Genomic DNA, 27,384 nt, shown 5'->3' with positions numbered 1-27,384 from the left:
AAGACTTAACTTTTCCAACTTCATTTTTAAAGAATAATGTCTATTTCTATGTGCTCTTACCTGTGTGGTCACACATATGGTCCACCCTTGGAAGATGCCAGTAAATCAGGGCCATACTGTTTTAGTTATAGTTTAGGGATACAATTTTTTATACTTTCCTGGATCTGTCTTGGGACAAGACTGATTCAACCTCCAGCAGGGCCCAGATCCATAGAAGTTACAGGATATTATATTTTCTCCCATTGACCCCTTTATTTTTCCGTGGTCTGATTTCCTATCTGTCTGAAACTTGCCATGACACAAAAAAGCCTCTAACCCCACTCTTTCTAATTTTGACTGGGGGAGAGGTAGTGAGGGGTAAATGGGAATGGGGGACAGGAGCAGACCATTGCATCTGCTGGGGAGGGACCTTGCTGGGAGAGACTGCTGGACTATTGGTTAACAAATAAATTTGACTTCAACATACTGAAAAACTGAAAAAAAATTCCTAAACCAGCATGCTAACAGCAGGTCTACTAATCAGCAATAGAAGGTCAAGGAATTGCCTACATGCTTGGCCAGTTTAACAACTGCATCTGAAGTGAGCCCATCTGCAACTTAAATTTCTGTCTCTGCAGAGTGGCAACTAACTTTATATTGACTTTAGAGCTAGGGCATTGCTTGGCCACAGCTGACCTAGGACTGGGTATTAGCATGTCTGTGTGTACTTGAGACTGTTCTCTAAACTGTGTTTGTGAGCACTTTATCCTGCCTCTATACAGTGGAGCAGAAAAAGGATTTGTATAGAAACATTCAAATGCAATTCAATGCAATTCAGTTAAAGGAACTCAAACAGAACTGCCAGAGTGATTCATTTTTCTGTCAATCAATGAAAATTCTAGTGGGTTATTAGGGATTTTGCCTCAAAATTAGTTTGCTTTCATATTATAACTATTGCACTTACCTTTAAGGAAGTGAGAGACTGAAGACCTAAAAAATACGACATATTACATGATCTCTTTGAAAAGTATGAAAATTTAGATGGTATCTTTATTTCTGTTAGTCTTTGGTGAACAGCACTGATAAGATGAATGTGTTAAACTACTGCCCCACGTTAATTTTCTTTGGTTGTAAAATTGCTGTTTTATTTGTTTCTGTATTGTGGGGATATAGGCAGGAAAGCATCACATAACTTTTAAGTGCCTCTCTGTTGTTTTGAAAAACATGGGGAAGTGTTCATTTTATTTGTTCCCCTCAAAGTGGAGGACAAACAATAGCATTGAAAATATGTACTCCGAGGAGCATCACATTAAGCTTTTACTTGTGAACCAAATAAATGGAAACATATCAAGACTTAAAAATAATTTAGTGATTAAAAAAAAATAAGGCTTTTGGAAATGCTGTTACACAGACAAATTAACATGTTTGTTTTTACTTTGTAACTGTAGTACATTTACTCCTAAAATGCAAGGCAGACGGATGGGGACTTCAGGGAGAATCACAAAGAGCACAAGCGTGAGCGGGGAGATGTACAAGCTGGAGCACATTGACGGGAGCCAGTCGGACACGGCCGTCGGCATGGTGGGAACAGGTGGGAAGAAAAGGCGCTCCAGCTTTAGTGCCAAGGTGGTTGCCATAGTGTCTCGAAGGAGCAGAAGCACATCTCAACTTAGTCAAACAGGTGAGTGAGGCACACAGTCCTGGAAACAGGACTCTCACCAAACGTGGTTTACCTTAATTTCATCTGTGGCATCTGTGTTACATGTATATGCATCTAGACTGCTCAAGAGAAATTTTCCTGCTGTAAATAAACTCCTGATATATTAGTTTTCTTTGATTATTTAACATCTGCAAGAAACAATATACAAATGTCTTTTAGAATATGTGCTGTAGTTACTTGCTGTCATGATCAATGAAAGCTGTTATCTCTTAGAAGCCTTGTTTACAGGTTGGCCAGGAAATGCAAAGAAACACATGTTGGTGTCAGCAGTGGATAATGGTTTGCTAAGACCAGCTTTTTATGTGTAGGAAATTTCTTTTAGCAGGAGAGTTGAGTGTGAATGTGGGAACTGAAATCTGAGCAAGTGAATGGCAGTTATGCAACTTGAATCAGAAGTTGTTCCTGTAGTGGCATAAAATATATTTTTAAAAATTACTTTTGTTTTTTAAGTTGAGAGTTAATCCAATACTTTATTGTTTTGTAATACTGGCAAGTTGGGGTCAGTGATTTCAGACAAATTAGATGACAACGTGATGCTTCATTAGGAGCATAAGCCTTCCAACTCTTTATTGTGACTCCAGAAATCTTAAAAGCTTCATATCAGCATAGCCTCCAGGAACAAAAGCCCATACAGAAAGACAAAAAAGAGAAGAAGAATGTTTTAAAGTCCCTGTCCTGCTCCTGAACCCCAGTGAAGACTTCTGCTTTTGTCTTCACTGGGAGCAGGACCTGACCCTAAGGGTCCTTTCTTACTAAGAGGGGGAAACCAAAGTGGAAAAGCTTCAGCCTACCATGCAATGCACTCTTATTTCAGCATTCCTCTCACATAGTCAGGGTATCTAAAGTAAGGTAAGTAACAATACTGTTTATTTATGTCATCAAATATTTCCCCTGGTTTTCTTTGATTGCCAGATGAGCAGCAGAATTGATCCATTCACAATTAAAGCTTGGTCAGCTACAACAAGAAGATTGTTATATTTCTCTACACTGCTCATGAATTTTCAGCCAGTATATAATCATGCAGTTGAACCAAATGATAAATGAAACTGGTGTATTGAAAGCCAGAACTGTAATTAATAATGTGTTGTTCAAGAATGCACGGTGACTAAGTATGAGGCTGGAATATAGATAGTTGCACACAGTAAGATGCTATTTTAGGTGTATCAGAATCAATGGTGTGCTCTGTAAGTAATAAAAAGTGGTGTTGTCATGTAGAAAGGATTCCTACACTGATATTTTAATCCACTTAAAATCTGAGCTGTGACTTCCAAGCACATCTCAGTATGTTCTATTTAAAGCTCATATTTTTCTAATCTTTGTAGAAAGGTACTATAGCTCTCCAAGTTTTGCTTGATAGCTCTCCAAGTTTTGCTTGGTGTAAATTTCAAAACAATAGGAATTTTGCAAGGAATGGAACTTCTAATGTTTTTCTGAAACTCAAAGAGCAAATCAAATATGAAAAACAGATTATGTATTATTCATGATTGTAAACCAGTTCAGAGTCATCTTTACCTTGTTTTGACTCAGGCTAAGAGTATTCTCTATGGCATAATCAGAGCAAATAAAAATGTGTCACGTTTTGTCAAAAATCAGTGAAATTAATGCATTTTTTAGAACAATATGCACATCAGCCTTGATAGATTTTCCAAATGACATTGTTAGAGGTTGAGTGCTCATGTTCTAAATCAGGGATCCACATCCCTTCCTTCCTATATTATACAAGATGTGAGGAGAAACATAAAAATGTCTATTTCCTTTTAATGTGTTGTGCAACTTACTAATGTCTCCACTATTGAGAATTATAGAAAATTTCTGTTATGACAATATAATGTATACTGGTTACTTCTTTAAAATTTATTATGTGAAAACTATTTCTCATAGTTAAGGTCTGAAGTTTTGGAACTGATGTGAAAATTTATGGGCCTCCAAAAGTGGTATCAAGTAGGAACTTTTGGGACAGATTTTCAGGAACTGGAGGTGTGCTGTTGATGCAGTATATGTATTTTAAAGGAAATATAAAAATATAGAAGTAGATGTGTAGCCTCCATAGGTTGTTCAGGTTTTATTTCTGTAACTTGCATGATTATAAGTAAGGGAAGCATGACAAAGATAGTTATTTGTTTCTGAAAACTCAAAATAGAAGATCAGAAATAAAAAAGGCAGATTTTTTTGAAAAGCATAAATTCTATATTCTTATGGATTGAGTAGATCTGAAATTTTAGTTTACTGCTGTCTTCAAAGCCAGTAAAGTTTATTACTATCTCACTTTTTTCACTTGAAGAAATGATCCAAAAGGGCTGCATTTGACTTATTGTAGATAATTCATCCTTTTAACATACTGCATGGGCTTAATGTTATATAAAAACAGAAGTGGTGTGTATGGAACTGCTGCAAGGTAGCTATTATTGATAAGATTTTATTTTCTATTCAGCTGAAAAAGGAGTCTGTGTGTGTGTGTGAGAGAGAGAGAGAGAGCCTGTGCATACATATTTGTGTCTACACATACACCCATGGATTTCTTTGCACTTATGGAGCAGATCCTTGCATATTGAAGTTAGAAGGACCAGTAATCATTATTTTACACACCCTGTTCAGTACTGTTGGAAAATATTTATTCAGGATATGTGCCTTATAGATGGTCAGTGAAAGAATTGGTTTCTATTTTTATGTAAATCTGCAATGAAATTATGTGGTTTTGCTGCACCTTCCTTTTATGTTTAAGATTTCGTAATACTTGTAGTAACTGTTCTGTGAAATCCCCACTTACTATTTATTTGTTCATTGTGCCCACAAATTGGATCAGTTCACCAGAAAAAGCTTTTAATCTTCTGACAATATTCCTAATGAAAATCCAGCTCTTCTTATGTTATCACAGTTACAAAGAAGAAAAGGAAAAGGGAACAAAAAAGAAGCAAAACTCCCAAGAGGACCACAGAAAATTGAAAATAGCTCCAGGCACACATAACCATTTTAGCTGTAATCCAATTTTTCTAGCTTTCTTTGTTTGTCTTATTTTGGTAAATAAAGATATACACATATACAGAGTAAATATATAACTACCAATTTTCTGAATATGGCAAACTAAGCTTTAAATCACAGGAAAATTATAGGAAGCTATATTAGAATAAGAAATCATCCTCAGTTTTCTTGATTTTGTATTACAACACTGCTCCCTTCTACAATCTTGCCTTGTAGTTTCCATATCAATGAATAACTGAGGCCAGTATTGATCATACCACATTTTGATTTGGGGTTCTAGGTTTGTTTTGAATGAGGTGAAAACTTCTGTAATAGGAAGGAAAAATTTTATCACAGAATTTGTACCATATATAGAGACATAATAATGCATTTTGAAGTGGATAGAGGCAACAGGAGGGGTATCATCAGTACAATGAGTTCTGGAGAGAAGGAAAGCCTTAATCTCAGATAAAAGGAAGTATTCCCATCCCTGGATCCCTCTCAGTTCTCTTGGTACGTGCAGACATGTGTCTTAGAAAGCAAAAGAATACCTCCCTTTTGCTTTCTACCCCCTGGTCAGCAGATAGTGCTTCAGAAAAATCATCTTTCAGAAAGATCATATTTCTTCTTTGTAGAAGCTCACTTTTCTTCTCTTTGAGTGCCAACAGTGGCTTGCAACTATTTTGACACAGATGAGAGTGGAAGAGATGCAGAGAAGGAGAGCTAAGGAGCTTAGAAGAATAGGCAGCATTTCTAGTTTGCCATTACACTGATACCATGTCAATTTTCTAAATGAACATACCTTGCCATGTTTATGGTGTGAACCACAATGAAATTTTTCTGTGTAAGAACCAAAGTTATTTGCTTTCCATCTTCTGTTGGTGAAGTTCAACATCAACAACCTGAAATGAAGCCCATAGGCATTAATGTTTGCAAGACAGATTACATACCGTGAAGCACAGCTGAAATCAAGTGTTGTCACAAGGTGAAAACAGAATGAAGAAAAATTCTTTTCACTTATGTGTGTCTCTGAACTGGATACTTGGAAGGAATTGAAGTATTTTTCTGCTTCCCTCAGGAAGTAACTTGCAACCTGAACAAAAACAGTATCTTAGAACATATTTCCCTATATAAAAACTAGAATTTCCTGCTAAAGTATATTTTCTGTCATTTTCTGTAATTTGCCCTATAAAGAAGTGACTTCTGTATTCTTCTGAATTAAGCTCCAAATTCCCAATTTCAGATAAGATTGTATCATCTAAGTCAGGAAATTGTCACTGAGCAGTAAAGTTCTGATACTCATGCATCCCACAGTATATCTATGCTCTTTTTGTGACCTCTCTGCAGCTTAAAGAAAACCTCATCCATTCCTCTGTTGATGGAGACTGTGATGGTTCACTGGAGGTCCTTAGTGACTGTTAACAAGAACCCCTATGTTGTGCAAAAAAAAACTTGCTTGGGAAACAAGGAAAGCAATGCTTAAATTGAGCCTCCCAGGCTCAGAGTACCTAATTTCAGAGTAGACACTGCCATTAAAGACAAAACAAAACAAAACAAACAACCAAAAAAACCCCAAAAACCCAACCCAAACAAACAAAACCAAAACCAAACAAATAAACCAACAAAACAATCAAAAACCAAAACCACACATTCCCACCCCCACCTCCACAGTCTGTTAATCTGTTCTTAATTTTCTCAGTCTTTTTTTGTTTGGAAATGCAGTAGCACTATTTTTCTGTCCATCCTTGTAGTAATTTTATGGTAAAATGAGGGATTTCCTACTGATCTAGATGGTATGGACAGAAAAAGCAGATAATAAATAAGAAATAAAATATGCTGGAGGGCAAAAGACTTTGGCATGAGGATGGTTTGTTGTCTTTCTTGAGAACACCACTGCTTCTTTGCATAATTTTTTTTTCAAGGGTTGTGGCAACCTTTTCATGCAGTGGTCAGGCTTTTTTTTCCCCTGACATTTCAGATTGATTGATTGATTGAATGACAAGGATGCATTTCTAACCATGATTCTTTTACCTCATAACGTGACTAATATTTTATTGCTGTAGTGAAAGAAATTGTGCTTATTTGATGAGAAATAAGGGCTAGACAAAAGTTTACAATTACTTTATTTAGAATTCAATAAATCATCTATTATTATTAGACTGGATAGAAAGCATGGGACTCAGTAAGGAATACTGGATGTCAGCAAGAAACCGGCAAGGAGGGAGGCATCAACTGGATTTATTAAAACAAGCCAGAGAATGTCTGTTAGTTGAATTTAAAGACAAAACCCACAGGCAGATTTTGTTATTTTATTGAGAGCTAGTGTTTATGCTGCTAGAATATGATGATGAAAGTGATTAGAAAGTATGTCAGTTCTGGTAATCTAGGGGAAGGACTCTTGGGAATGGTCCTGTGCTGGGCCATGAGTTAGACTCGAGGATCCTTATGGGTCCATTCCAACTCAGCTTGTTCTGTGAACATTCTGGCATTCAGTGACAGATGAACTTGGGGGTAGAGTAGTTTTTCTGAGTAGCACTCACTGGATCACAGAATGTTCACAGAATAAGCTGAGTGAAAAGCTGTGACAGTTCAGATTGCAAGTTCATTCCTTTTGGAGTGAGTAATTAAAATTTTCAGATGGAAAAAAATGCAGAAGAGTTCTTGAATCTGAAGGACAGCACTATCAGAAACTGCTATAATAACAAATAGGTATAAATTGGTTAGAAATAAATTTTATATTTGTATCAAAATTACAATAAAGTTTCTAACAGTCAGAACAGAGAGAAAAGTATCTTAAACCTCTCAGAGCATTTAGCACAATAGGGAAAGAGCCTTTTTTTCTTGTTATTTGTTTCTTATCTAGCATAATACCCTTTTGCTGTTTTCACAGGATTTCTTTTCTGATATTACTTTTTTGAATTGCCATCTCTTGTTCATCCAAGGGGAATGCTACAAGATATCAGATTTTCTAATGGCAGATTCAGAAAATTAGCTTGGAATTCAGAATTAACATGAGAATTAACATCTTACAGCTTTAGAGTTACCTCACAGGTTGTTAACCTGCTCTACTGTAATTCACACGTTGTTCTCTGTTTTCTCAGAGGAGCATTTCCAAGTGTCTGCTTGTGTTGGGCATTGATCTCTGCAAGAATGCTTCATATTTACACACGAGCTTCCTTACCTACAGCTGTCTCTGTTTTGTTATCTTAAGTCTGTAGGGTTTCAAAATCTTTTTCTTAACTTTAGACTCTGTGTACTTGAAAAGTAGATTTCAGCAGCCTAGCGAAGTGTGGTGGTCTGTCCTGCAGCTCCCTCGTTAGCCTTGCTTGTCTGTTCAGTATTATCTCTGTGACAGTCTTCCCTGTCTGGGTTGGTTTTTTGCCAGAGCAGCCCCTTAGAGCTTGCTCTGCATAGTTGTGATGATCTATGAGGATAATGGCTCTGTTGCACAAAAAGAAGAAAGTAGGGAGATTGACATTCAGAAGGATTTGTCTTTTCAGCCAACCTAAAAAAGTCTTTAGTGAGCAGCAGGGATGGTCATGGTGCCTTAGGGATGGTGACAGGATCTGGGCTCTGCACCTGACACCCAAGAGGAAAGAGCAACCCTGGTCCCAGAAAAATCCTGAGCTGCTCCTACACCCAAATATTTCTGCAGCAAGGGGTGGAGAAGAAGAGAAGGGTAATGAGCAAACAGATGAAGAATAATTTAAACAAAAAGAAAAATACCTGATTTTTTTTCATAAGAGGAATTCTTTTTTTTCTAGTAATGATACTCAATTCTTTGAAGCTCTTGAGTGAATGTAAGCATGTTCTCTTTTATTTACTGTTGCAGTCTTGCTGAGGAATTCACTACCCTTAATAGAAACACAGTTCAGTTCCAGTTACTCATCTTCCAAAAGATTTCCTAATAAGGGCTAGTATTTTCAAAGTCCACTGCTCTGCTGAATTGGTGCTACATGTGGTTCTTTTCCTTGTTCCTGAAATGCAAATTGTGACTTTTTCTCCTGTTATGTGGTTGCCTGACTTGTACTCAAAAGTATTGCTCTGCTTTTGTATTTGCAACTTCTCTCTAGATTTTTAAAAACAGATATAACTGCAGCAATAACTGTTCTTAGGGCTATTTCCAATATGTTAGTAGCATGGGGTTTAGGAAAATTTATTGCTTTCCAAAAGTATAATCTTTATTATGCCTAAACTATGTCATGCATGTTTTGTATAATTTCAAAATATGCCAAATGTATTTAATAAGTGTAGCATCACTGCTATGTTTACATTGTATTTTCTTATGAAAGGCCTTAGAAAAAGGCCTACTAAGAGTTCTGACTATATTTAACTGAGCTCTGTTTAAAGAAGATTTTTATTTGCTTTCTTATCTGATTCACACTATGTTCACAAGCTTTACTTTGTGCAAGTATAAACACAGAGTTGAAATGTTACCAAAATTATGACAGAAAAAGGAAATAGAGTGGTGCCAAAGGACTACCAAGAGGGAAGAAAATTGTACTACCTTCACATTAAAAATTTCTGTGTAAGTGCCTCTCTTTAAGAGAATATCAGTCTAAAACTTGTATTTTATTACTTTTCATATGCTTCTTGCCTGATTAGAGCCACAGATTGTGTTCTGGAACTTGCAGAGTTTTAGAGTACCTGTAGTCATTCAGAGGAAAAATACTCTTCCTCTGTGGAATTAACTTCTTTCTCATGGAAGAATAAAGCCCTCTGTTTAGAGTCAGATGACTGAGTTTAATTTTGATAGACCTTTTATTTTTTTTTTTTTTCACCTTTCAGAAGCAGTTCTTTTCTTACCTAACATCAAACTTGATTATTTTTTTTTAAATTTAGATAGCTTGTTCAACACAATATTTCAGATACAGGCATCATGTCTCTAAATCCAGTAGGGCCAAGAAATTATGTAGTTTGGTAAATTTTAGAAAATAAAACTGACTTTGTAAAAAATCTTGAAGGCTTTTTGGTTTGGGGTTGGTTTTTTGGTTTTTTTGTTGTTGTTGTTTGCATGGTTTTTGGGGGGGAGTTGTGGTTTTTTGTGGGAGTTCTTTTTGTTTCATTTATAGAACATTTTTAAAAATCATACTTTTGATGATAAGATATTGGTACGTTGAGTTTAAAAAAATGTTCATTTAGTGAATCCAAAGAAGCATTACATTTAGAGACATTATTTTTATCTTATTAGGACTTTTACATGTGAAGGGGGAGATAAGCTTTGAGAGTTTTTTCAGTAATTTTTTTTGGCTAGGAATAGAACTATTAGTGACAGAATCCAAATAAAAAGGAATAAACCTAACCTAGAACAAAAAACTGTTGTTTATGAGAGGTTTTCAAGGAAATTAATAATGATGATACTGATGATAATAATAATAAAGCTTGCTGCTTTTACTGCAGCTGATTGTGTTAGTGCATTTATTAAAAAAGCTGTATACATATATAAGGTAGCAATATAAGTCTGCAATACAGCTAATGGCCCTTAGATACTCCAAATTCTCTATATCATAAGTAATGAAATATGCAGAACTCAGTAGTTATGGAAAAATCTTCATATAAATTTTTAAAAATTATAAATTTTTTGCAAGTTATTAAGGTAGTTGAAAAATTATTTCTAATCTAAAAGTTTATTATTTGATCTTGAAAGGACAAAATTTAGCTTGAGTATTTCCTGAAATATGAATAAATATGAATGACAGTTTTAAATAAAATGCTGCCAGTGTCAGAGGAGGTATCAGTTCATGAAACATTTCAGTGTTGCTGAATCTTTTTTTTTCTTTAAAAAATTTCAGCTGAAAACTTTCACCCAGCTTTACAGAGCCCTCTTGGTTCCTAAACTCTCCAGCAGGAGCTTTGCATATGGATAGGAAAGAGTCTGAGCGCACCTGAGGCACACTCCTAAAAGCATTTTTCCAGTCCTTTTCAGATATCAGGAAGGGAGGTTGGGTTCAGCTGGCTGAGATCCAGGTAACTGCAGCATTGCAGGACACGAGTGGACAGAGATAAGCAAGGACAGGCGCTGGCCTTGCACCTCAGGCATCAGTCTGGCAGGGTTTCTGCCCCAGGGCTATTGGCCAGTCCCTGGCTGACTTGGTTTCCAAGAAGAGAAGGAGCAGCAGTTTAATGTAAACTGTGTGACAAAGGAATTAGATCTCTGATTGTATAACTTTTATTACCCAGAGTACTCTTCGTACTTTAGATGGCATATAAATTAAATTAACATAAGTAATAACCACTTTGGCATGTCTTAATATAGAACTAAGATAGAAGAGATGAAAACAAGCACCTCATATTACTTGCTAGTCCAAACTTGCTTCCTGACAACCAGCCTGACACACAGAGAAGGGAAAAGGGGAATGGAGGGCCCCAATTAATTTGTTCTTCAGTACAAAGCCTGGCTCTTCAGTGGCATCTGCTGCACTTCATGCATAAACGTGGCTGATGAGCAGTGGCTTTTGTCCCCTGGAAATGTCTGCTCCCTGTGCTTGGGAATGGCTTTCGCCAAAACATACCAGAAGTGATTGCTTCCTCAGCAAATCAGAGTCTAGTGAGAATTTTACAGGATCATTTGAATAGATCCTTTTATTTTTACGCTGTCTTTTCCTTTGTACATGTACCAGTATTTAAAGTACTAAAATTAAATTTTGAGTGATTTTTGACCACTCCATTTTAGCCAGGTTATTGCATGTTAAATTTGCTTCAAATTACCAAGAAAAGACAAAGAATAAAAACAACGCCAGGAAGTCAGAGATGATGGGATCTCTACAACTGGCATATTGTCAAAGTACAAATTTTTTTTTCTATCAACTGTGGCATATTTTTACCATTTTCATTAGGCTTTTGAATGTTCTGCCAGCTTTTCTTTATTTTGATAAGCAGTTTTTAAAAGTGATTTCCATATAACTTCCAGAAGAGGTCCAATAGTGCAAAGTGATGTTTTATATCTGTATTGATTTCTCTGGTGGTGTTAGGTGCTAAGTATATCTGTTATTTGGTATAGCTTACTCTGAGTACAGCATAAAAATACTGTGCAATGCTGAAATTGAATTTTTGTTTACTTTTGTACAAACCTCTGCACAGTTACTTAGACCTCAGTATGTGTGGCCTCTGTGTATCCTCAGGTCTGTCTCAGCTTGCTTGAATTTACTGAAATTGGACAATTTGTTTAGATTTTCAGACTGAAGTCCACAAATATTTAACTGCAGTGCCATAGAATTAAGACATTCAAAAGGCTAAAAGATTAAACTACAGTATTTGTTCAATGAACTGTTGTGGTTTTATCCTCAAAGTTACCTTGAGAATTGCTTTGAAATTACTTAATATTTATAGACATACTTGGTGCTCACAGACAGACACTCACATGTAGTTTACTTCTTCTACCCATACAACCATTTTTCATATTGCAAAAATTCAGTTTCTGGTGTCTAATCACTTCAAAAGATACACTTTACCAGGAATCTTAGAAATGAGGTGCTTTAATTCTCAGAAGTTCTAGATGTCTGGCCATCCCAAAGAAATTCTCTGTGTGATGGAAGCTTGGCTCTGCTTCAGGTTGAGCCAGGCCAGTGCTAAGCCCAGAGGAGGCAGTTGTCTTTCTGCTTTAATTCTGTGATCTGTGAAACACAGGAGATTCATGGTTAGATAAGATAGGGTGGGTGCCCATAACAGTTCCTGCCTTAGAGGCTTGGGTTAACTGGGTACCTTTGATTTTATGTGGTGCTTGGAAAATATCACTGTGAAACACTACTAAAAGTCTGGGGCGTAGGGATGGTGGTGTGTTAATAGTGAATTTTGTGTCTTTGGGAAGAAAATCAGTGTCTTGAGAATACATTTATTTGTGATGACTTCTCTGGTTTCAGAACAGAACTTGTCAGATTGACAAGTTATCATAACACAGGTGCGTGCAAATGGATTTCCTGTTTACAGAGCATGTTAAAATATCCAAAAGCTCTCCCAGGCAGGAATATCAGGGTTGCTGTTTTCATTATTTTTGCTTTCACATGGCTCTTGGTGGCTTTATTTATAGTTCTACCATTTGATTAGATAAGATGGTGTAAAGTGTTCTCTCTCAGAGCATAGCCAGACTTAAACACTGAATTAATTAGGGATAGATGTGACCTAGGATTTATGTGTAAAGTAGATAAGTTTGACCCATTACTCTGTCTTTTAAAGTTATTCTATTAATGATCTGTCTGAACAGCTCTTTTCTAGAGTTCGTGGTCAGGGCAGGGTGAGGAGATTTCTTTGACAAGGCTCATCTGCTTTCTTCAGTCTGGACTCCAAACATTAACTGGGAAAGATGTTCAAGGGGCATAGAAAAAAACCTCCAGGTTTTATACTGGTAGGGTTGATTTGCTTTTTGCATAATTAAAGCTGTCCATTGAAGTAGTATTTCTTGCTGGAAAAGAAATAACTCACCAGGAAAAAATTTTGAGAGAATCATTTGTTTTTAACTTAGAGTCATACCATGTTAAGGACCAGGTTCTTCTGCCTAGGTAGAGATACTCCACTGCACTGTGAAGGGGTCACTTCAGAAAGGTCACACACAGGATCCAATCTAGTAACCAAACACTGTCTCCAGAGTCTCAGTAATGGTCCTTGTGAGGCACAACCACAAGAGCTGGGTTTGGAAGAGCTGAGTTGCATTTCTGTTGTGCTTACTTTTCCTCAGATGTTGAAAAACTCACAGCTCTGGGTACGTGTCACAGCAAGAGAGCTATCATGTGTTGGAACATCTCTTAGCATGTGTTGGAACAGGCAACTTAATATATTTATGCAGGGATTATAGTCACAGATCAGGAGTTAGCTCATAGGAGTTGAACCTTTGTCATTGACTGGGGAATCCAGGAGAAAAAGTGACTGAGAAGGAGGTGGAAAAAATGTGAGTAGCAGTTTATAGTTTTCTTTGACAGCATTTACATAGTTGCAAATGCAGTTGGATTTATTCTTGCACAAGAAGTATTTTTATGCTCCATGGCTGCATATAGGCCTTTACCCCATACTCTGCTTCATGGAGATAGCTATGTTTATAGCCAACGTGGGAACAATGTCAAGAAATTTTATGGGATCCCCTTTTAACCAAGGTACACACTCTCCCACTCTGCCTCACAGTAGTTTCTGGTCCAAAGTTTATCCATGGCCAAAATCCCAGGAGAGTGACTTTTCCCAATAATCAGCTTTAGATTGTAGCATGCTACCACAATGTCATTTAAAGTTTTGTGATTAGGGCCAGGGGACACCCTGTAAAGGGCAGAAAGCTCCTCTCCAGTCCTAGTCTTTGTGGTCCAGAGACAAATCTTTCCATGGAAATGCTGGTGACTGAATATTTGACATTATGTATTGTTTAATTTGAAAAATAAATTTTTAATTTAAAAAGTAAAAAACCCAAGGTTGCATCTAGAAAGACTTGAGCACATATCTTCCAGCCACTAGTTCCCACTGCTTAGCTCTTCAAAATATCCCATGAGTCCATCTCTCTCAGATTGTGTGTTTCTGAACAGACCTACATGGTACAGCTGTACTTCAGGAGCTGGAGAGGGACTGTGGGATATAGAACATGAACCGTAGAAAGGCACCGTTTTTCAAAGAAGTGGGCCAAGAACTGCAATCAGAAAGGGTGGGAGTAGTCCAAACAAGTATAGGCGTCCACAACATAGCTGTCAGTTCATCACTTCAGGCTTGCTTTCTGGGCAGCAGAAAGAAATGTTCTCTTCCATGCATGGCTTAACCATCCTCAAGTAAATGTCTGAAATAGTAAAAAACTAGTGCCCCTAAAATGTCTGGTTTTCTGTATATGTTTTAAAAGAAGTCTGACATGACTAGCTCCAGTGCAACATCTATAAACAGTTGAAATTCAGTGAGCTGATTCTTACTTGGCCTGTGCCCAGCCCCCTTTATTTCTGCTCCTAGCCCTTTCCTTGGTCCCCCTCAGAAACAAGGGCTTTCAGCTGCCCCAATCCTCCATGTCCTGTAGCTGAATCCTGTAAGGTTTCCTGCTGCCTGTCTTGCATGAAGGAGAGGCACAGGGCAGAGTTGCCTGGATAGAAGAGGTCTTACCTAAAAAATAACCACCTCTGGGCTACACAAAGTAGCCACATCCTTGTTCTTGCAGCTCTACATGCAATAAGTAAACTGTGTCAGAGCACCAGGCTTGAACCTGATGGGTGATAGCTGGGTGATAGCTAAGTTCAAATTACAAATGCAGGAGTGCCTTTGGCACACTTATTTTCCATAGGTACAACTGTCTTAATATTTCTGATTCTATTTTTATAGATTTTCCTGAGATGCTGTAACGCTCTACCTCATAAGTGGTTTCTCTCATTTGCTCTGCTGATTGCTCAGCACCCATAAGATGTAAAGTCAGCTTTCTAAGATTCTGTGTGAATGCTAGATTCTGTGTGAATGCTAATCAAGAGGCACAGTTGTGTGTGTGTCTGTTTTGTATTTTTGTATTAATTGTTTGCACAAAAGGAACCATCAATATATTTATGTTAAAGAAATTGAGGTTGTCAGCCTCAGAAGTAGTGCCGTGAAAAATCTTTAAGAAGCCCATTGGTTAATTGTTTTAAATGTAATCAAATGTCTGGTGATCTCCTTAAATATCCTACCTCTTTTGATGAGCAAATGTCATCATTAAAACTAATACTATGTAATTGCTATGAATCTTTCCAGTCAAAACAAAAACTGAATAGATGGAAATGTGTAGATGGAAGTGACACAGTGAATTGTAAATTTATTGTAGCTTGAATCAGTTGTGCTTTCATCACAACTGTCATGATCCAAGCCTTTCATACATTGTCATCAGTCAAGTAGAATATGTAATAACAGTACCTGTGATACAATATTTATGATGAAAGTATAAGTACTTTAATAATTTTTTGTGTACCATTAACAAATTACTTTTTTCTAGGATATGGAACTGCCGGTTTTTGCATGCTGGGAATATAATAATGCTCTTAGTCTTGAAAGGGCAATTGGGGAGCACAGCAAGCTGCAATGTGCTGTGACTCTCCCAGTGCTGCCCTGTGCCTGGTGCTGGCACACTGAGCAGTAAATATGTTCTCTTAGTCTTACCTGGGGTTGTGTGCCAATGCTTTTGTCAATACTATGCTTTCTTACTATTGTTTGAATGTTACTTTTTGTTTATAGTTGCGAATAGTCTGTTGCTAAAAGAGCAAACAATATTTGGACAGCATGAAATTTAGTTGAGTTAAAGGCGAGGAAGAGAAACAGGAAGGCAAATCAAATGTCCAGCTGGATCAGTCATTGATCCTGTAAGAGAGGCTGAATGATGACAGAGGAGACTGAGAGGGAATCTCATCAATGCATATGAATATCTCAAAGATGGATGTCAAGCAAGGAGTAACAGCCATAAACTAAAACATAAGGAGGCCCACCTCAGCATGAGGAAGAACTTGTTCACTCTGAGGGTGGCAGAGCACTGGCACAGGTTGCCCAGAGAAGTTGTGGAGTCTCCCTCTCTGGAAGCATTCAAACACCTGGAGGTGTTTCTGTGTAACCTGCTCTAGGTGACCCTGCTGTGGCAGGGATTTTGGTCTGGATGATCTCCAGAGGTACCTTCCAATCCCAACCATTCTGTGATTCTGTGATATCAATTTAGGGTGACAGATGTGACATCTCCTGACTTTCTTCTCATGTTTTATAGTTTATCTGTGTTCATGTGGTGCCTGTGACTACAATCTTTTCAGTACTTATGTCAGAAGCCATATGCCATAGAGAAGTAGGATCACCAGTTTTTGTTTAAAGAACTATGTATGAAATGAAGTTGCAAAACTGAGAAGTGAACATTGATGCTTTGCATTGTAACATTCTTTTTCCACTTAAAGAGCTTCCCACAGGCATGCCAGTCAACATGTTAGCTGCACAGGCAGTTTCTCTTTATGCATAAAAATGGTCTCTTTGTTGGTGGGATATGCTTATTTTTAAGAAATTTTCTTGAGAGTTTGATGCTTAAAAATCCCATTGATTTCAAGGCTTAAGAATTTAGCAGCCCAATAAGACTGTTCTGTAGAACAAATGAATGATCTTTTGCAGATTTTTTTTTCTGTTGTTCAAAGTTTTCTATTCTCTTAGAGTTGTAGTAAGAGTATAGCAGTCATTTTGCAATCCTGACTGGAGCAAGAACTGCTATGGCTGCTATTTAAATATGTACTGTTGGACTTTGTAGTGCAATTTATTTTATGTGCTCTTAATTTACGTTCTGAATTTTATAGTTCATGTCAGACCTCTTTAGTAGTAGTGATGGTTCTTTGTTCTTTGCATTGTTGGCAGCCATAGACCTTAAATCATTTTACAAAGGAACGGTAAGTGCCATTGTCCCTTTTTATTGAGGAGCAAACTTCAGGACTGCAAGTGATCCACTGAAAATCCCACAGTCTGCAGAAGAGCCGAGACTTCCTAAAAAGCTTACAGCTTGAACTGTGAGATTAAAAGATATTTGTAACTGCTTGACAGTAACATAATGTGCATGTATGTGTGTAACCTTTACACTGGGGTATTGCTTTAAGGAAAGACTCTGTGGGACATTAAATTTACATACTTTAATACACATCTATATACATCACTTACATACTAAACATGTTTAATAATGTTTACAATATAAACCAGAACAATGTTAGCTTTCTTGAAATTGGGATCTGTGGCTGAAAGCAATATAATGTTTGATGCCCAAACATGCTAAAGTAGGACTCAGCTCTGTGCTGCTGGGGTATAATGTGGGCCAACTTCATTTCTTCATTTCTTGTGTTCTGCCAGTAAGAATGGTTCTGTTTGGGGGATTTTAATTAATTGCTCTTTAGAGGTTACTTGCTTTAAGGGTAAATACCACAGATCACTCCATGCAGTGTAAAATTAGCTAAATGAGCAAGTAGCGGTACCTGATTAGTTGATGTTTTTTAGTGATATTATAGAAGCTATGTTGACCATGAGCTGAGTCAGGAGCTGACTGTAAGAAGATTCCTAAAGTCTTTTAAGCTGTTGAACTATGAAGAACTCAGTTGAACTATGAAGAAATGCATAGGATATGTGAACAGCTCATTAATTAAATTAAAACAGATTCATCCATCACTGGGTTGCCTTGCAAATGTGTATGTTTATACTCATATCCTTTTGACTGTTCTTTTAGCTCATGTTTTGTACTTCGGAACATAGCATGGTGACATTTGTTGTCCTTGATGGCACAGTGCTAAACTCTCTGTAACAAGTTGTTTTCATTATAATTGTTAGGATTTTTTACCAAAATAAGAATTATCACTGGCAAAATGATCCTTACAAAATACCTGAAAATACTGTGGTTACCAGCCTTGCTGAATAGGAAGGTGGTATGATAAGAGATCACTTAAGTGTATAAAAGATGTTCTTCTATCCGTTGTAATTCTGAAGAAAAGCAGACCAGAATTTCACCACGATTCTGGGTTGGTGCTTTATTTTTCATTGTGTTGTTGGGATGAATAGAGCAGAAAATAATATAAACTCACAGACTGAGAGTTGTATTAAAAACATAAGACTTTTTAATATAAATCATATCCTAGTAGCAAATATTTCAAATTTTCAGGCACCATTGTGCTGGAGCAGGAGTTTATAGGCAAGTTAACTTTGATTTCTAAAGTGTTTTATTTCCCTCACTGTTGAACCAAATAATGTTACATTACAAAGTATAGGAATTTTCTTCAAATATGATGTATGAAGTATCCTCATGATGGTGAGGTCCAGTCCTGTGTATGCTCCATGGGGAATAGCTCCATGGAGATCTATGCATGATGAACTTGGACTTGGTGAAAATTCTGCATGTTTTTGTGAATTTGTAAGACAAAAAAACTTCTTCTGGATGTAGGGGAAAAGAAATATTTAACAACACCATGCACTTCAGATTTGCTCTAAATAACCCATGACTTTATATTTTGTTTGATATAGTCAGTGATTCTGTGTAGCCTAAAGTACCTTTGAGGATGACAAAAAATATATAGAAAAGTTAAGGCCTTTGAAAAACTTTTGGTCTTCATTGGGCATCTTTCTCTTTCCCAACATGGCATTACACATAGTGCAGTCTTCAGAGAAAACTGCCCCTGGGCAAGGGTTAAAAAAATTGATTTTACTTAAAGATTTCAATGGAAAAAACCATAAATTATTCTAAGAATTTTTCTGACTATATATTGGAAGATCTTGAGAGAAATGCTTTCAATTTTCCACTAGAATATGTTCTTGTTAAAAATTAAATACATTTATTAGAAGCTGAGGACAAGAGGAGATATCACGAATAAAAATAATATTTTGAAGAGAGTATGCAATCAGGCACATTGTATGAAAGGATTATTAAGTAAAAAAAATTTAGATTTGAGTCATTTTTCAGTCACATTGGCTCCTGTTACCACTGATACGCAGATTAAAACTCATTTCAAAAGAAAGTGGAGATTGTGTTCATTACATGTCTTCAGTGCTATGTCACTAACAGATAGGGTAAATCTTGTTATTGCAGACTCTTTTTCAAAAATATTATTTTTTTAATATCTGACATACTAGTTTTGATATTTTTCATAGCCTTAAGATGGTGTGTTTAATAACATATAATTATGGTGATATAAAGACTGGAAAATAGTTATTAAAATGTCTAAGTATGATATTTAAGTTTATTCAAACTCACTTTTACATTGTTCTTATTCTGGCAGTAGTTATTTCTTTTAATTTATCAAGGAGCTTCCCGAAATTTCTGTTTTATGATATTTGCATGCTCTTGATGTCATCTTTCATTGTGCTTTTATTAGAAGTTAGCTACCAATTAGATAATTGTATTATGTCCTATCAGATCTTACTTAGTCAGGAAGATAGTAATTCCAGCTTTATATAAAAAAGCCAGGCTTTATGCACTTTATATTATTTGTTGTTTTATCTCAAATCTTCTGTCACATTAGATTTTGTTGTACCCATGGAGTTTTAAAGTCTGACATATTATAGAGAGTATAACAACAAAACAGCTTATTTCCTTAAATACTATTTCCTAATTATAAAGCAAGACTGTGCTCTGATCTTAGACTTTACCTTATGAGATTTTGATTTATTGTGTACATAGGAATCTTTTTTTTTCCGTGCATATATTATGTTTAATAATTGTTTTGAGAGCATCTTACCTGTGTGGAATTTATGTGTCTTACTTTTCCCTGCTGTTTAATTGGCCATTGCTATTTTGATACCAACCTGTAATTAACAGCAGCTACCCTCTCACACTTAAAACACACCCAAGAAGAACCACTCTCATTAATGACCACAATAATCCTAGGCAGCAAATAGAGGTTTATCTCTCGTTTCCAAGGAAAAACACTATCTGAAATAATTTGTGTAATAGAGATAATAAGAGATTAGTGCATCTGTTCCAAAGAGCCTGACCTTCAAACCATTAGCTCTGCAAGGTTCAAGCACCATGGTGTAATCCTGCTATGAAAGGCAAGTTTGTTTTACTTTTGTATTTTATGATCTTCATCCATGAGCTAATATATATGGAAATCCCTGGAAAGATGTAGTACTACTTGGCTTGAGTAATAGAGTCTAAAGTTACTGTAAAAGGCAGATTTCTGTTTACTCAATAGTAAACCTAGAACCATGAAAATAAGGTTTGTTAATTATATTTTGATTTTGTGCTGTGTACTCTGGGGAGCCAACTTTTTCTCTGCTATCCAAAGGTATATTCAGGATTCGAAATCTGTGGTTCATACTGGCTGATTTATTATTGCAGATTTTCTTGTTTGTTATTATGTGGATTTGAAAATTTCCCTTTGTACAGAGCTGTGCAATTTTCTGCTGTCCTTTCTCATCTTCTTTGGTACCAATGCTGATGTGCAAGTTTTATTTTCCAGTTTATCATTAAATGGTTATTTCTTCAGCTGTGATAGGTTTGTTAGTGCTCTCTATATCAATACAGCAGAAAAATTTAATGCTCAGTCATAGCATCTGCTTTTGAGTAATACACAGGGAAAGAAATGGCCTGTTAAATAGTTCAGAAGTAGTGAAATTAGCTTTGTATTGTATTTTTGTTATCAGCATACATGGAACAACAATTTTGGATATTGTATTCATTCAAGACAAGTGCTTTTGATTCTTAAACTTACTGGTATTCGTGCACAGTTGCATTAAAATATGTCTTTCATATAATGTTCTCTTTTAGTTGGCACAGAAGTTTGGAAGTGTTTTCACTTCAGAAATATCTAGAAGTTTGGGAGGGAATCAGGTTTTTTTTTCTGTAGAGATAGGCTGTATTAGCACTACTTTTTTTTCCTCCATCTCATTCTGCCTTGTATTTGAAAGGGCTTTAAAATTTTGTAAATGCTCACTCTCTGCTTCTATTTATTGGCTGTAATTCAGATACTCTCAAATATTATTTTATTATATATATGGCTAATTCTCCCTTGTACTTATATTTCTCTTAGCTTTTTATCATGTTTGTAACAGATTATTTATAGGCTAAATCTATTATAAAACAATAAAAAATCTTGCTTTGTAGTAAAAAATTTAGTCATTTAGATTTGTCATTTAGTCATTTACTAGGGAAATCACAGATCAACTCTTCCTGTATTGGTGTGCTTTTTACCTCATGTCTGTTGACTGTTGTCTCATCTGCTTCTCCTTTGAGACAGTCAAGTGCTTCCTTGCTAAGCAAGGTTTGTAACCAAGAGAGGAGAGCTGGGGAAATGAGAAATGAGCAGCCATAGGGACTGCAAAAATAACCTGTAATTGTCTTTGATGGCAAAATGCAAGGTGTTACAGAAAATCCTGCTGTCTCACACTTCTCCCTACCTAGCCCAGAGATCAAAGCAATACTGATGACAGGTTTTCTGTGCTGGTGTCTGTCTGTGACACAGCTGAACTTTTACATCTTGTCAGTAGTGTTTTCCTCAGACATATTTGATAATAAACATACAAACCTTAGGATTTCATGGCAGAGTTATGCTGGAGCATTCATTTGGGAAGTTTGGCTGAACGATGTGTCTCTGAAGCAGGTCTTTGTGTGCAGTTGTCCACTTTCAATAATATAAACACAAAGGGAACAATTATATCTTAGAGTTATGTAGTGTTTATCCAGCACAGATCCGCTGCCCAAGGCGTAGATGTTTTTACCCACAGATGGCTGTAACTAATGCAAACCAGACTGAGAGTAATGCCACAAAAAGCTCTTTGGAAATGGAAGCATTAAGTGACTGTCTCGCTCACTACTTACCTGTCTTAACGACTACTGTGAATAAAAAGCTATTTCAAAAGATAAATTTTTGCACAGGACCACTATTAGCTGGATTTGAACTCTAGTTGATCAAAAGAAAGAGCATGTCCTGAGTTTTTAACCTCCTTTCTGGAAGTTATTACCTGGGCTGACCTCAAAGGTGAGAGGCATTGTCTGTACGTCATCACAACCTAGCTGGCTTGGAACTTTAGGTAGTTACACTTTAAAAGCAATTCAAAAGCAAAGTAAGCATGAGCACAGGTACTTTGGCTGAAAAAGAGCATAGTTATAGTTTACTATAGCTGAAACTTCTGTGGGATCACTGATGGTGGTACAAGGGACAGCAGTGCAAACAAGGTTGCAAAAACAACATGCAAAATTTTTTCTAAATTTGTAGAAAGTTTAAATAAAAGCTTATTTGAGGTGTGGTACTTTGGAGGCTACCAAGAAAAATTTACTTTGTAGAGAGTTTAATATTTCAGGATTCAGTGGTGGAAGAACAAGCCAAGTCTTTGGTCAGCCTTTGTGTTACACATCCAGAAGAATAAGTCAAACAATTTTAATCCTGGAAAGGGGATTTGGCCCTACAAATAAGAAATATTTGGAATGATTTTTCCTGGGATTAGGAGAAGAAACATAAAGGAGGAAAGGCTCTGACCCAAGGAGCTTTCTGAGAGGCTACAGAGCCACGGAGCTTTCCTCCTGTGTGTTTTTTATTTCAACTTTAAAGCTCTGTGGAGTTTCCCTAAGCAAAAACCTGTGTGAGATGGAACTTCTGTGCTCTTGCCACAAGTGCAGTGCTTTGTGTAAAACTGCTCAAGGTGGCAGGCAGGTCCTGGAGCCTTTGCCAGGTGCAGGCTGAACACAGGTCTTGGGAGACTGACATGAACACATTAGCAGCTCCCAACATCAGCATTTCATTCCCACCATGGTATTGTATTGAGATAAATCTTTCCATTTAATCATATTTTGGGGTTTTTTGTTTGTGGTTTTTTTTTTTAAATTTAACACACATCATGAGAGAATTACATACCATACAGCTATGTATTTTTCAAAAAGGTAATATCATCTTCTAAGCATAGTTTCTAAAATTATCAAGAAGATAACTTCAACTATTGCACTAAGTAGGAAATCTGTGCCTAAGCAATGAGAATACATGGACATTTCTGCATAGGAGTGACATGAGATATACTGCATCACTACCAGGGAGGATTTTGAGTTTGTCACCTCTACAGTATTTGCAATCTTAAATGTGTTTTGTGTTACTTAAATCTGTTATGTGTTTACTAGCTGAAAGGAACAATTTAATTTGTGGCATTTTTCTCCTTAATTATTTTATGATGCTTGAAATAACCAGAACTTTACCATAACTTGAAGATCTACAGAACTGTATTGTGCACATTTTAATTTTTTCTTCATTATAATTCTGTTTGAAATAATGCTCATATTTTGGCTTGACAAATGCTGAGTAATTTCCTTTTTCCTTTCTCGCTGTAATCACCCTGAGAAGGTACATTGGTCCCTACAATTTCAAATGCCAGTTGATTCTTAACAAATTGCAAAATGAAAGTATAATACATTTTCAGAATAGGGTATGCCAGAAACAGAAAATTTTGACATAGAAACAAATATTGCAAAGTCTGTTTCTATGTCAAAAGGAAGTTTAAAGATGAAAGGAGCAATTAAAAAATGAAGTTACGTTCTCAGAATGCACATGGGCATTTCAGAGGTAGTGAAACTTTTTAACTCTGCTGTGCTCAAGTCCCTCTAAGACAGTAACATCATTTAGACTTTTCTGCTGCATAAGTATAACTTAATATTTAATGCTAATTTGATGTTTTCTCAGGTTTACAGTGTTTCAGGTGGTTTTGTACCAAATTCATGCAAAATGAGTCAAAATCACCGGGACAGAGAAATGTGATTCTGAATTTATCTGACTCCTCATCAAATTTTGACCAGGAGCATTAAAATAATGCATGACCATTGACCAAGGTTGCTTAGAATATTTTGTGCTCTGGAAAATGCAGTGCTGACTGAATTTTTTAACCTTTCAGCAATATATTACGAAGTGCTAGCTGGCAGGTAGTTCAGTCCTTTTTTCTCTGCAAGGCCCTGTAATGTAATCACAGTTGTAAAAGGAACTTGTGAGTGAAGCAAGTTGATCATTCCTCGCAGTGCTGCCGTGCCAAGTGGTTACAGGATAACGAGGGAGAGGCAACGCCAGGACCCCAAAGATTTATTCTACCCAGAAACTGCACAAGTTATTTAAACAAAGGTGAAGCTGCTTTAGGTGCTGGCTGCTTGCTAAGGATTATATCATAGCCAATGTTTAATTTTGCTTAAACCAAAGGTAAGCTTGTATTTTCTGTGTTTTACCATGGTGAGCCTGTTCACGAGTCTTGCTTTAGCAATGTATGGTAGTCTGGAGTTACAGCTTTGCAATGCTACAGTCACTAAAGAAAAAACGGAGTCGGTGGGGTACAGCGTTGATCTGATACATTAGAAATGATCTCTTAAAGGCAGGTTACTAACATTTTTAAAGGGAAGTGTGATATTTACCTGGGAGTTCCTGGTAGCGGTAAAATAATACTTAGAGTGCTTGAAAGTTGCAATTGGAGCAAATCAAACTACTGAAAAGGTAAAGCATTTTCAGATCATTTCACTGTTGGTAATTGAGATGAAAAGGAAGGGACTGTTTCTGAAGCTGTAATGTCTCCTGATTAGTATGCTGTGTAATTGTATTAGGTTGATCTATTACTCAGAAACTTTTCAACTGTACAAAAAGGCATGTAACATTTTTTACTGGAGGATACTTTAGCACTAGTGGTTTTGACAGTGTTTCAATTTACAGATTTTTGGAGGTTATTGAAATAAGTAGACTTTGGGCTGCCATCATGTGCAGCACATAGTTCTCAGGAAATTTTTGGAAGATGCATAGTAGCAGTGAATTTCTTTACTATTGATGGCTTATATATTGTCATATTGGTGGTATCATCCTGTAAAATATTGTCTTTTATTAATTACAATGTCATGTTTTAATAAGAGATACTGAACTCTTTGTAATTGTGAAGACTTGCTTAAAAGGTCTCAAATTTACTAAAATTGTAACAGCTGCCTAAAACCACAAAAGACATCAAGTTATTGAAATATGTATAAATTCCTAATTAAATGAAACATTGATTTGGTTTATCTGAAAAATCTCCTTTTTTTTCTGCATTGCAGTTCATTTTCCCCTGCTGTATTAGCTGCAAGCTGTGACCCAGCACCCTTGCCTTGGACAAATGTTATCTCTTTACCATATGTCAGTTCTCTGACAGGGCTTGGCTGGTTGTGAATAATGTTGTAATATAGGACTGTGTTTTAAATTAAAAATGTTACTATTGAAGTACTTACAGCTCTCCTGAGCTTCTTATTTTGCTCTGTCTCACATTCTCCTCCCATCTAACAAAAAAGCCAAGAGTATATGAGAAGAGTGCTTGATATTTTATAAACTGTTTATATAGTAAATAATTTGTTGGAAACATGTTTTTTTTTTGTTTTAATAATTAAATTTCATTTCAATAGGCTTTAGGAGTTGAAGAACAAGGCATGTGTACCTATTACCAGCTTCACTGACATATTCTGGTTTTGTATAGCTCTTTGCATACGTGTGAAGAAGGTAATTAAGATGCTTTCATTTCTGTGTGTTTATAAAATATGCTTAGCACAATGCCAGAAGTAGAAACTCGTTGCTATAGATCATCTTTGATTGCCTCATTTTGGCTGACAGAGAGTGGCTCTTTTCTCTTCATTGGAAGTATGTGGACAAAACAATTAATCTTCATAAATTTCAGAAGCTATAACTGATCTTTTTCTGACCAGAAATCCTTGCTTTGCCTTAAGATACATATGTCCTGATTAAATACAGATTTTCTTCCCTGACATGAAAAAATCATAAGTATCAGAATAAACATATAAAACACATGCTTGTTTCTACTTTTCTTCTTTTATTTTTTTCAGTAAATATGTCTAAAATATCTAAAGGAGATACAATTTATAAAAACATTTGCTTAAAGTTTTGAGACCACTGTCAGCTAGTAAAAAATGGCCTGATTTTCCACTTGTTTGCTTTTGTTTTGATGCTTTGCACTGTTCCTGTCATTTGCTCTCAAAGTGCTACTTCTGTTTCATGCAAGCCACTAGGAGCTGTTGGATAAGTTACTTTTAAATCTAAAACTGTTAAGAGTCTGACTCTCCAAGTCTGATTTTCAGTGAAAAATACAGTCAAAAGGTGAGATTCTGTTGTATGTACACTATCTAAAATGCCATCAAAGATTGATACAACCATTGACATCAATTCAGTGAAGTCTCCTTCTCTTAGGATTGGTGCTTTGCTCCTTTGGTGATTGTTCCTTTGCTCTCCATATGTCAGAAAAATAGATTGTGTATATTAAGGGACTAATTGCATTATCTTTTATGTATAATCTGAAAATATTGGGAGTGAAAAGTGTTTGCCAGATGAGTTTGTGACTTTATAAATAGAGTTTTGAGATACAGTTTATTCCAAACTTCTGATAAAATTTCTTATCAATGAATTATCCCGGCTGAAAAGGTAAATATTCTTTTGAGAAGGTTTTGTAATTTATATAATTTTTTGTAGATTTGCTTTAATAAATAGAAATGGGAAAAAATATATGATGGTTTATATTTGGATTTTAAAACTCAGGATCTAACAGAATATCAACAGCATTCTCCTTTCTTTGAATGTTTTGCGTGCTATTTGGAAGAAACGCTTAAAAGACAATTACTGCAACATTTCACATCTTTTTACAAAGAGCATTATATTCTGGAGAGTATTGCACAATATACAGAATTGAAAGTAAAGGGGAATATTGCATGATATAAAGTCTAGAAACTCGTATTGTTGAAATTTGTATTTAAATGTCAATTTTTTTTACTATTTCTCTTCTGTCCATAGTCGCTATTCACTTTCAGTCGTAGTGATCAAAGTACTGCTGAGTTCATCTGAGAGATGTACACATTTAAAAATCAAATGCTCTTTGAACTATGTATTCTTTTTCTTCTGTCTGTGTTGTAAGACCATAAGCCAAGGCGCACTTTTTCAATGTTGTTTAAAAGCACTACATGCAAAGTGAGGGGGATGCTGCAGAAATTGTAACCCAGCAGGTCTCTGAGCAGCTAAATTTGAAGTTTTAAAGTCACTAACACATCAGAAAGGTCCAGAAGGAATTATGCCCCTTGGCTTTTCTTTTATAGATCTTTGAGGTTGACCCTTGCTATTCAGTTGACACAATCTCGTTGGTGTCTCACACAGTCAGTGTGCACACCAACCATATGGTCACAGTCCTGCCAGGTTTCTCTCAGAGCTGGCTTGGAGCTGTAGTCCTTTTAGGCTTTCTTTGGATGCAGGAGCATACTTGATACTGCAATTGAATTGCCCTTGAGCCCTGCAATGCCACTTCTTATGCTCCCTTTCATTAGTGGATTTAGCAGTGGTGCTAAA

General features: G+C 36.2%; 1 protein-coding gene across 18 annotated transcripts in view; it reads left to right on the top strand.

The window, feature by feature from the left end:
• Positions 1–27,384, top strand: part of RIMS1 (regulating synaptic membrane exocytosis 1) — a 306,518-nt gene that overhangs the window by 263,910 nt on the left and 15,224 nt on the right. For 10 of the 18 annotated variants that reach the window (XM_058801444.1, XM_058801434.1, XM_058801433.1 and 7 more), the window contains one exon: positions 1,428–1,660. The exons of the other annotated variants lie outside the window; for them this stretch is intronic. In XM_058801444.1, coding sequence (XP_058657427.1) covers positions 1,428–1,660 — 233 coding nt within the window. The remainder of the gene's footprint in view (positions 1–1,427; positions 1,661–27,384) is intronic. 18 annotated transcript variants of the gene reach the window in all.

Source organism: Ammospiza caudacuta, chromosome 3 (assembly GCF_027887145.1).
Source record: "Ammospiza caudacuta isolate bAmmCau1 chromosome 3, bAmmCau1.pri, whole genome shotgun sequence".
In the NCBI taxonomy this organism is placed as follows: domain Eukaryota; kingdom Metazoa; phylum Chordata; class Aves; order Passeriformes; family Passerellidae; genus Ammospiza; species Ammospiza caudacuta.
Note: the sequence above shows the minus strand (reverse complement) of the source record. Positions and strands in the feature narration are given on the sequence as shown.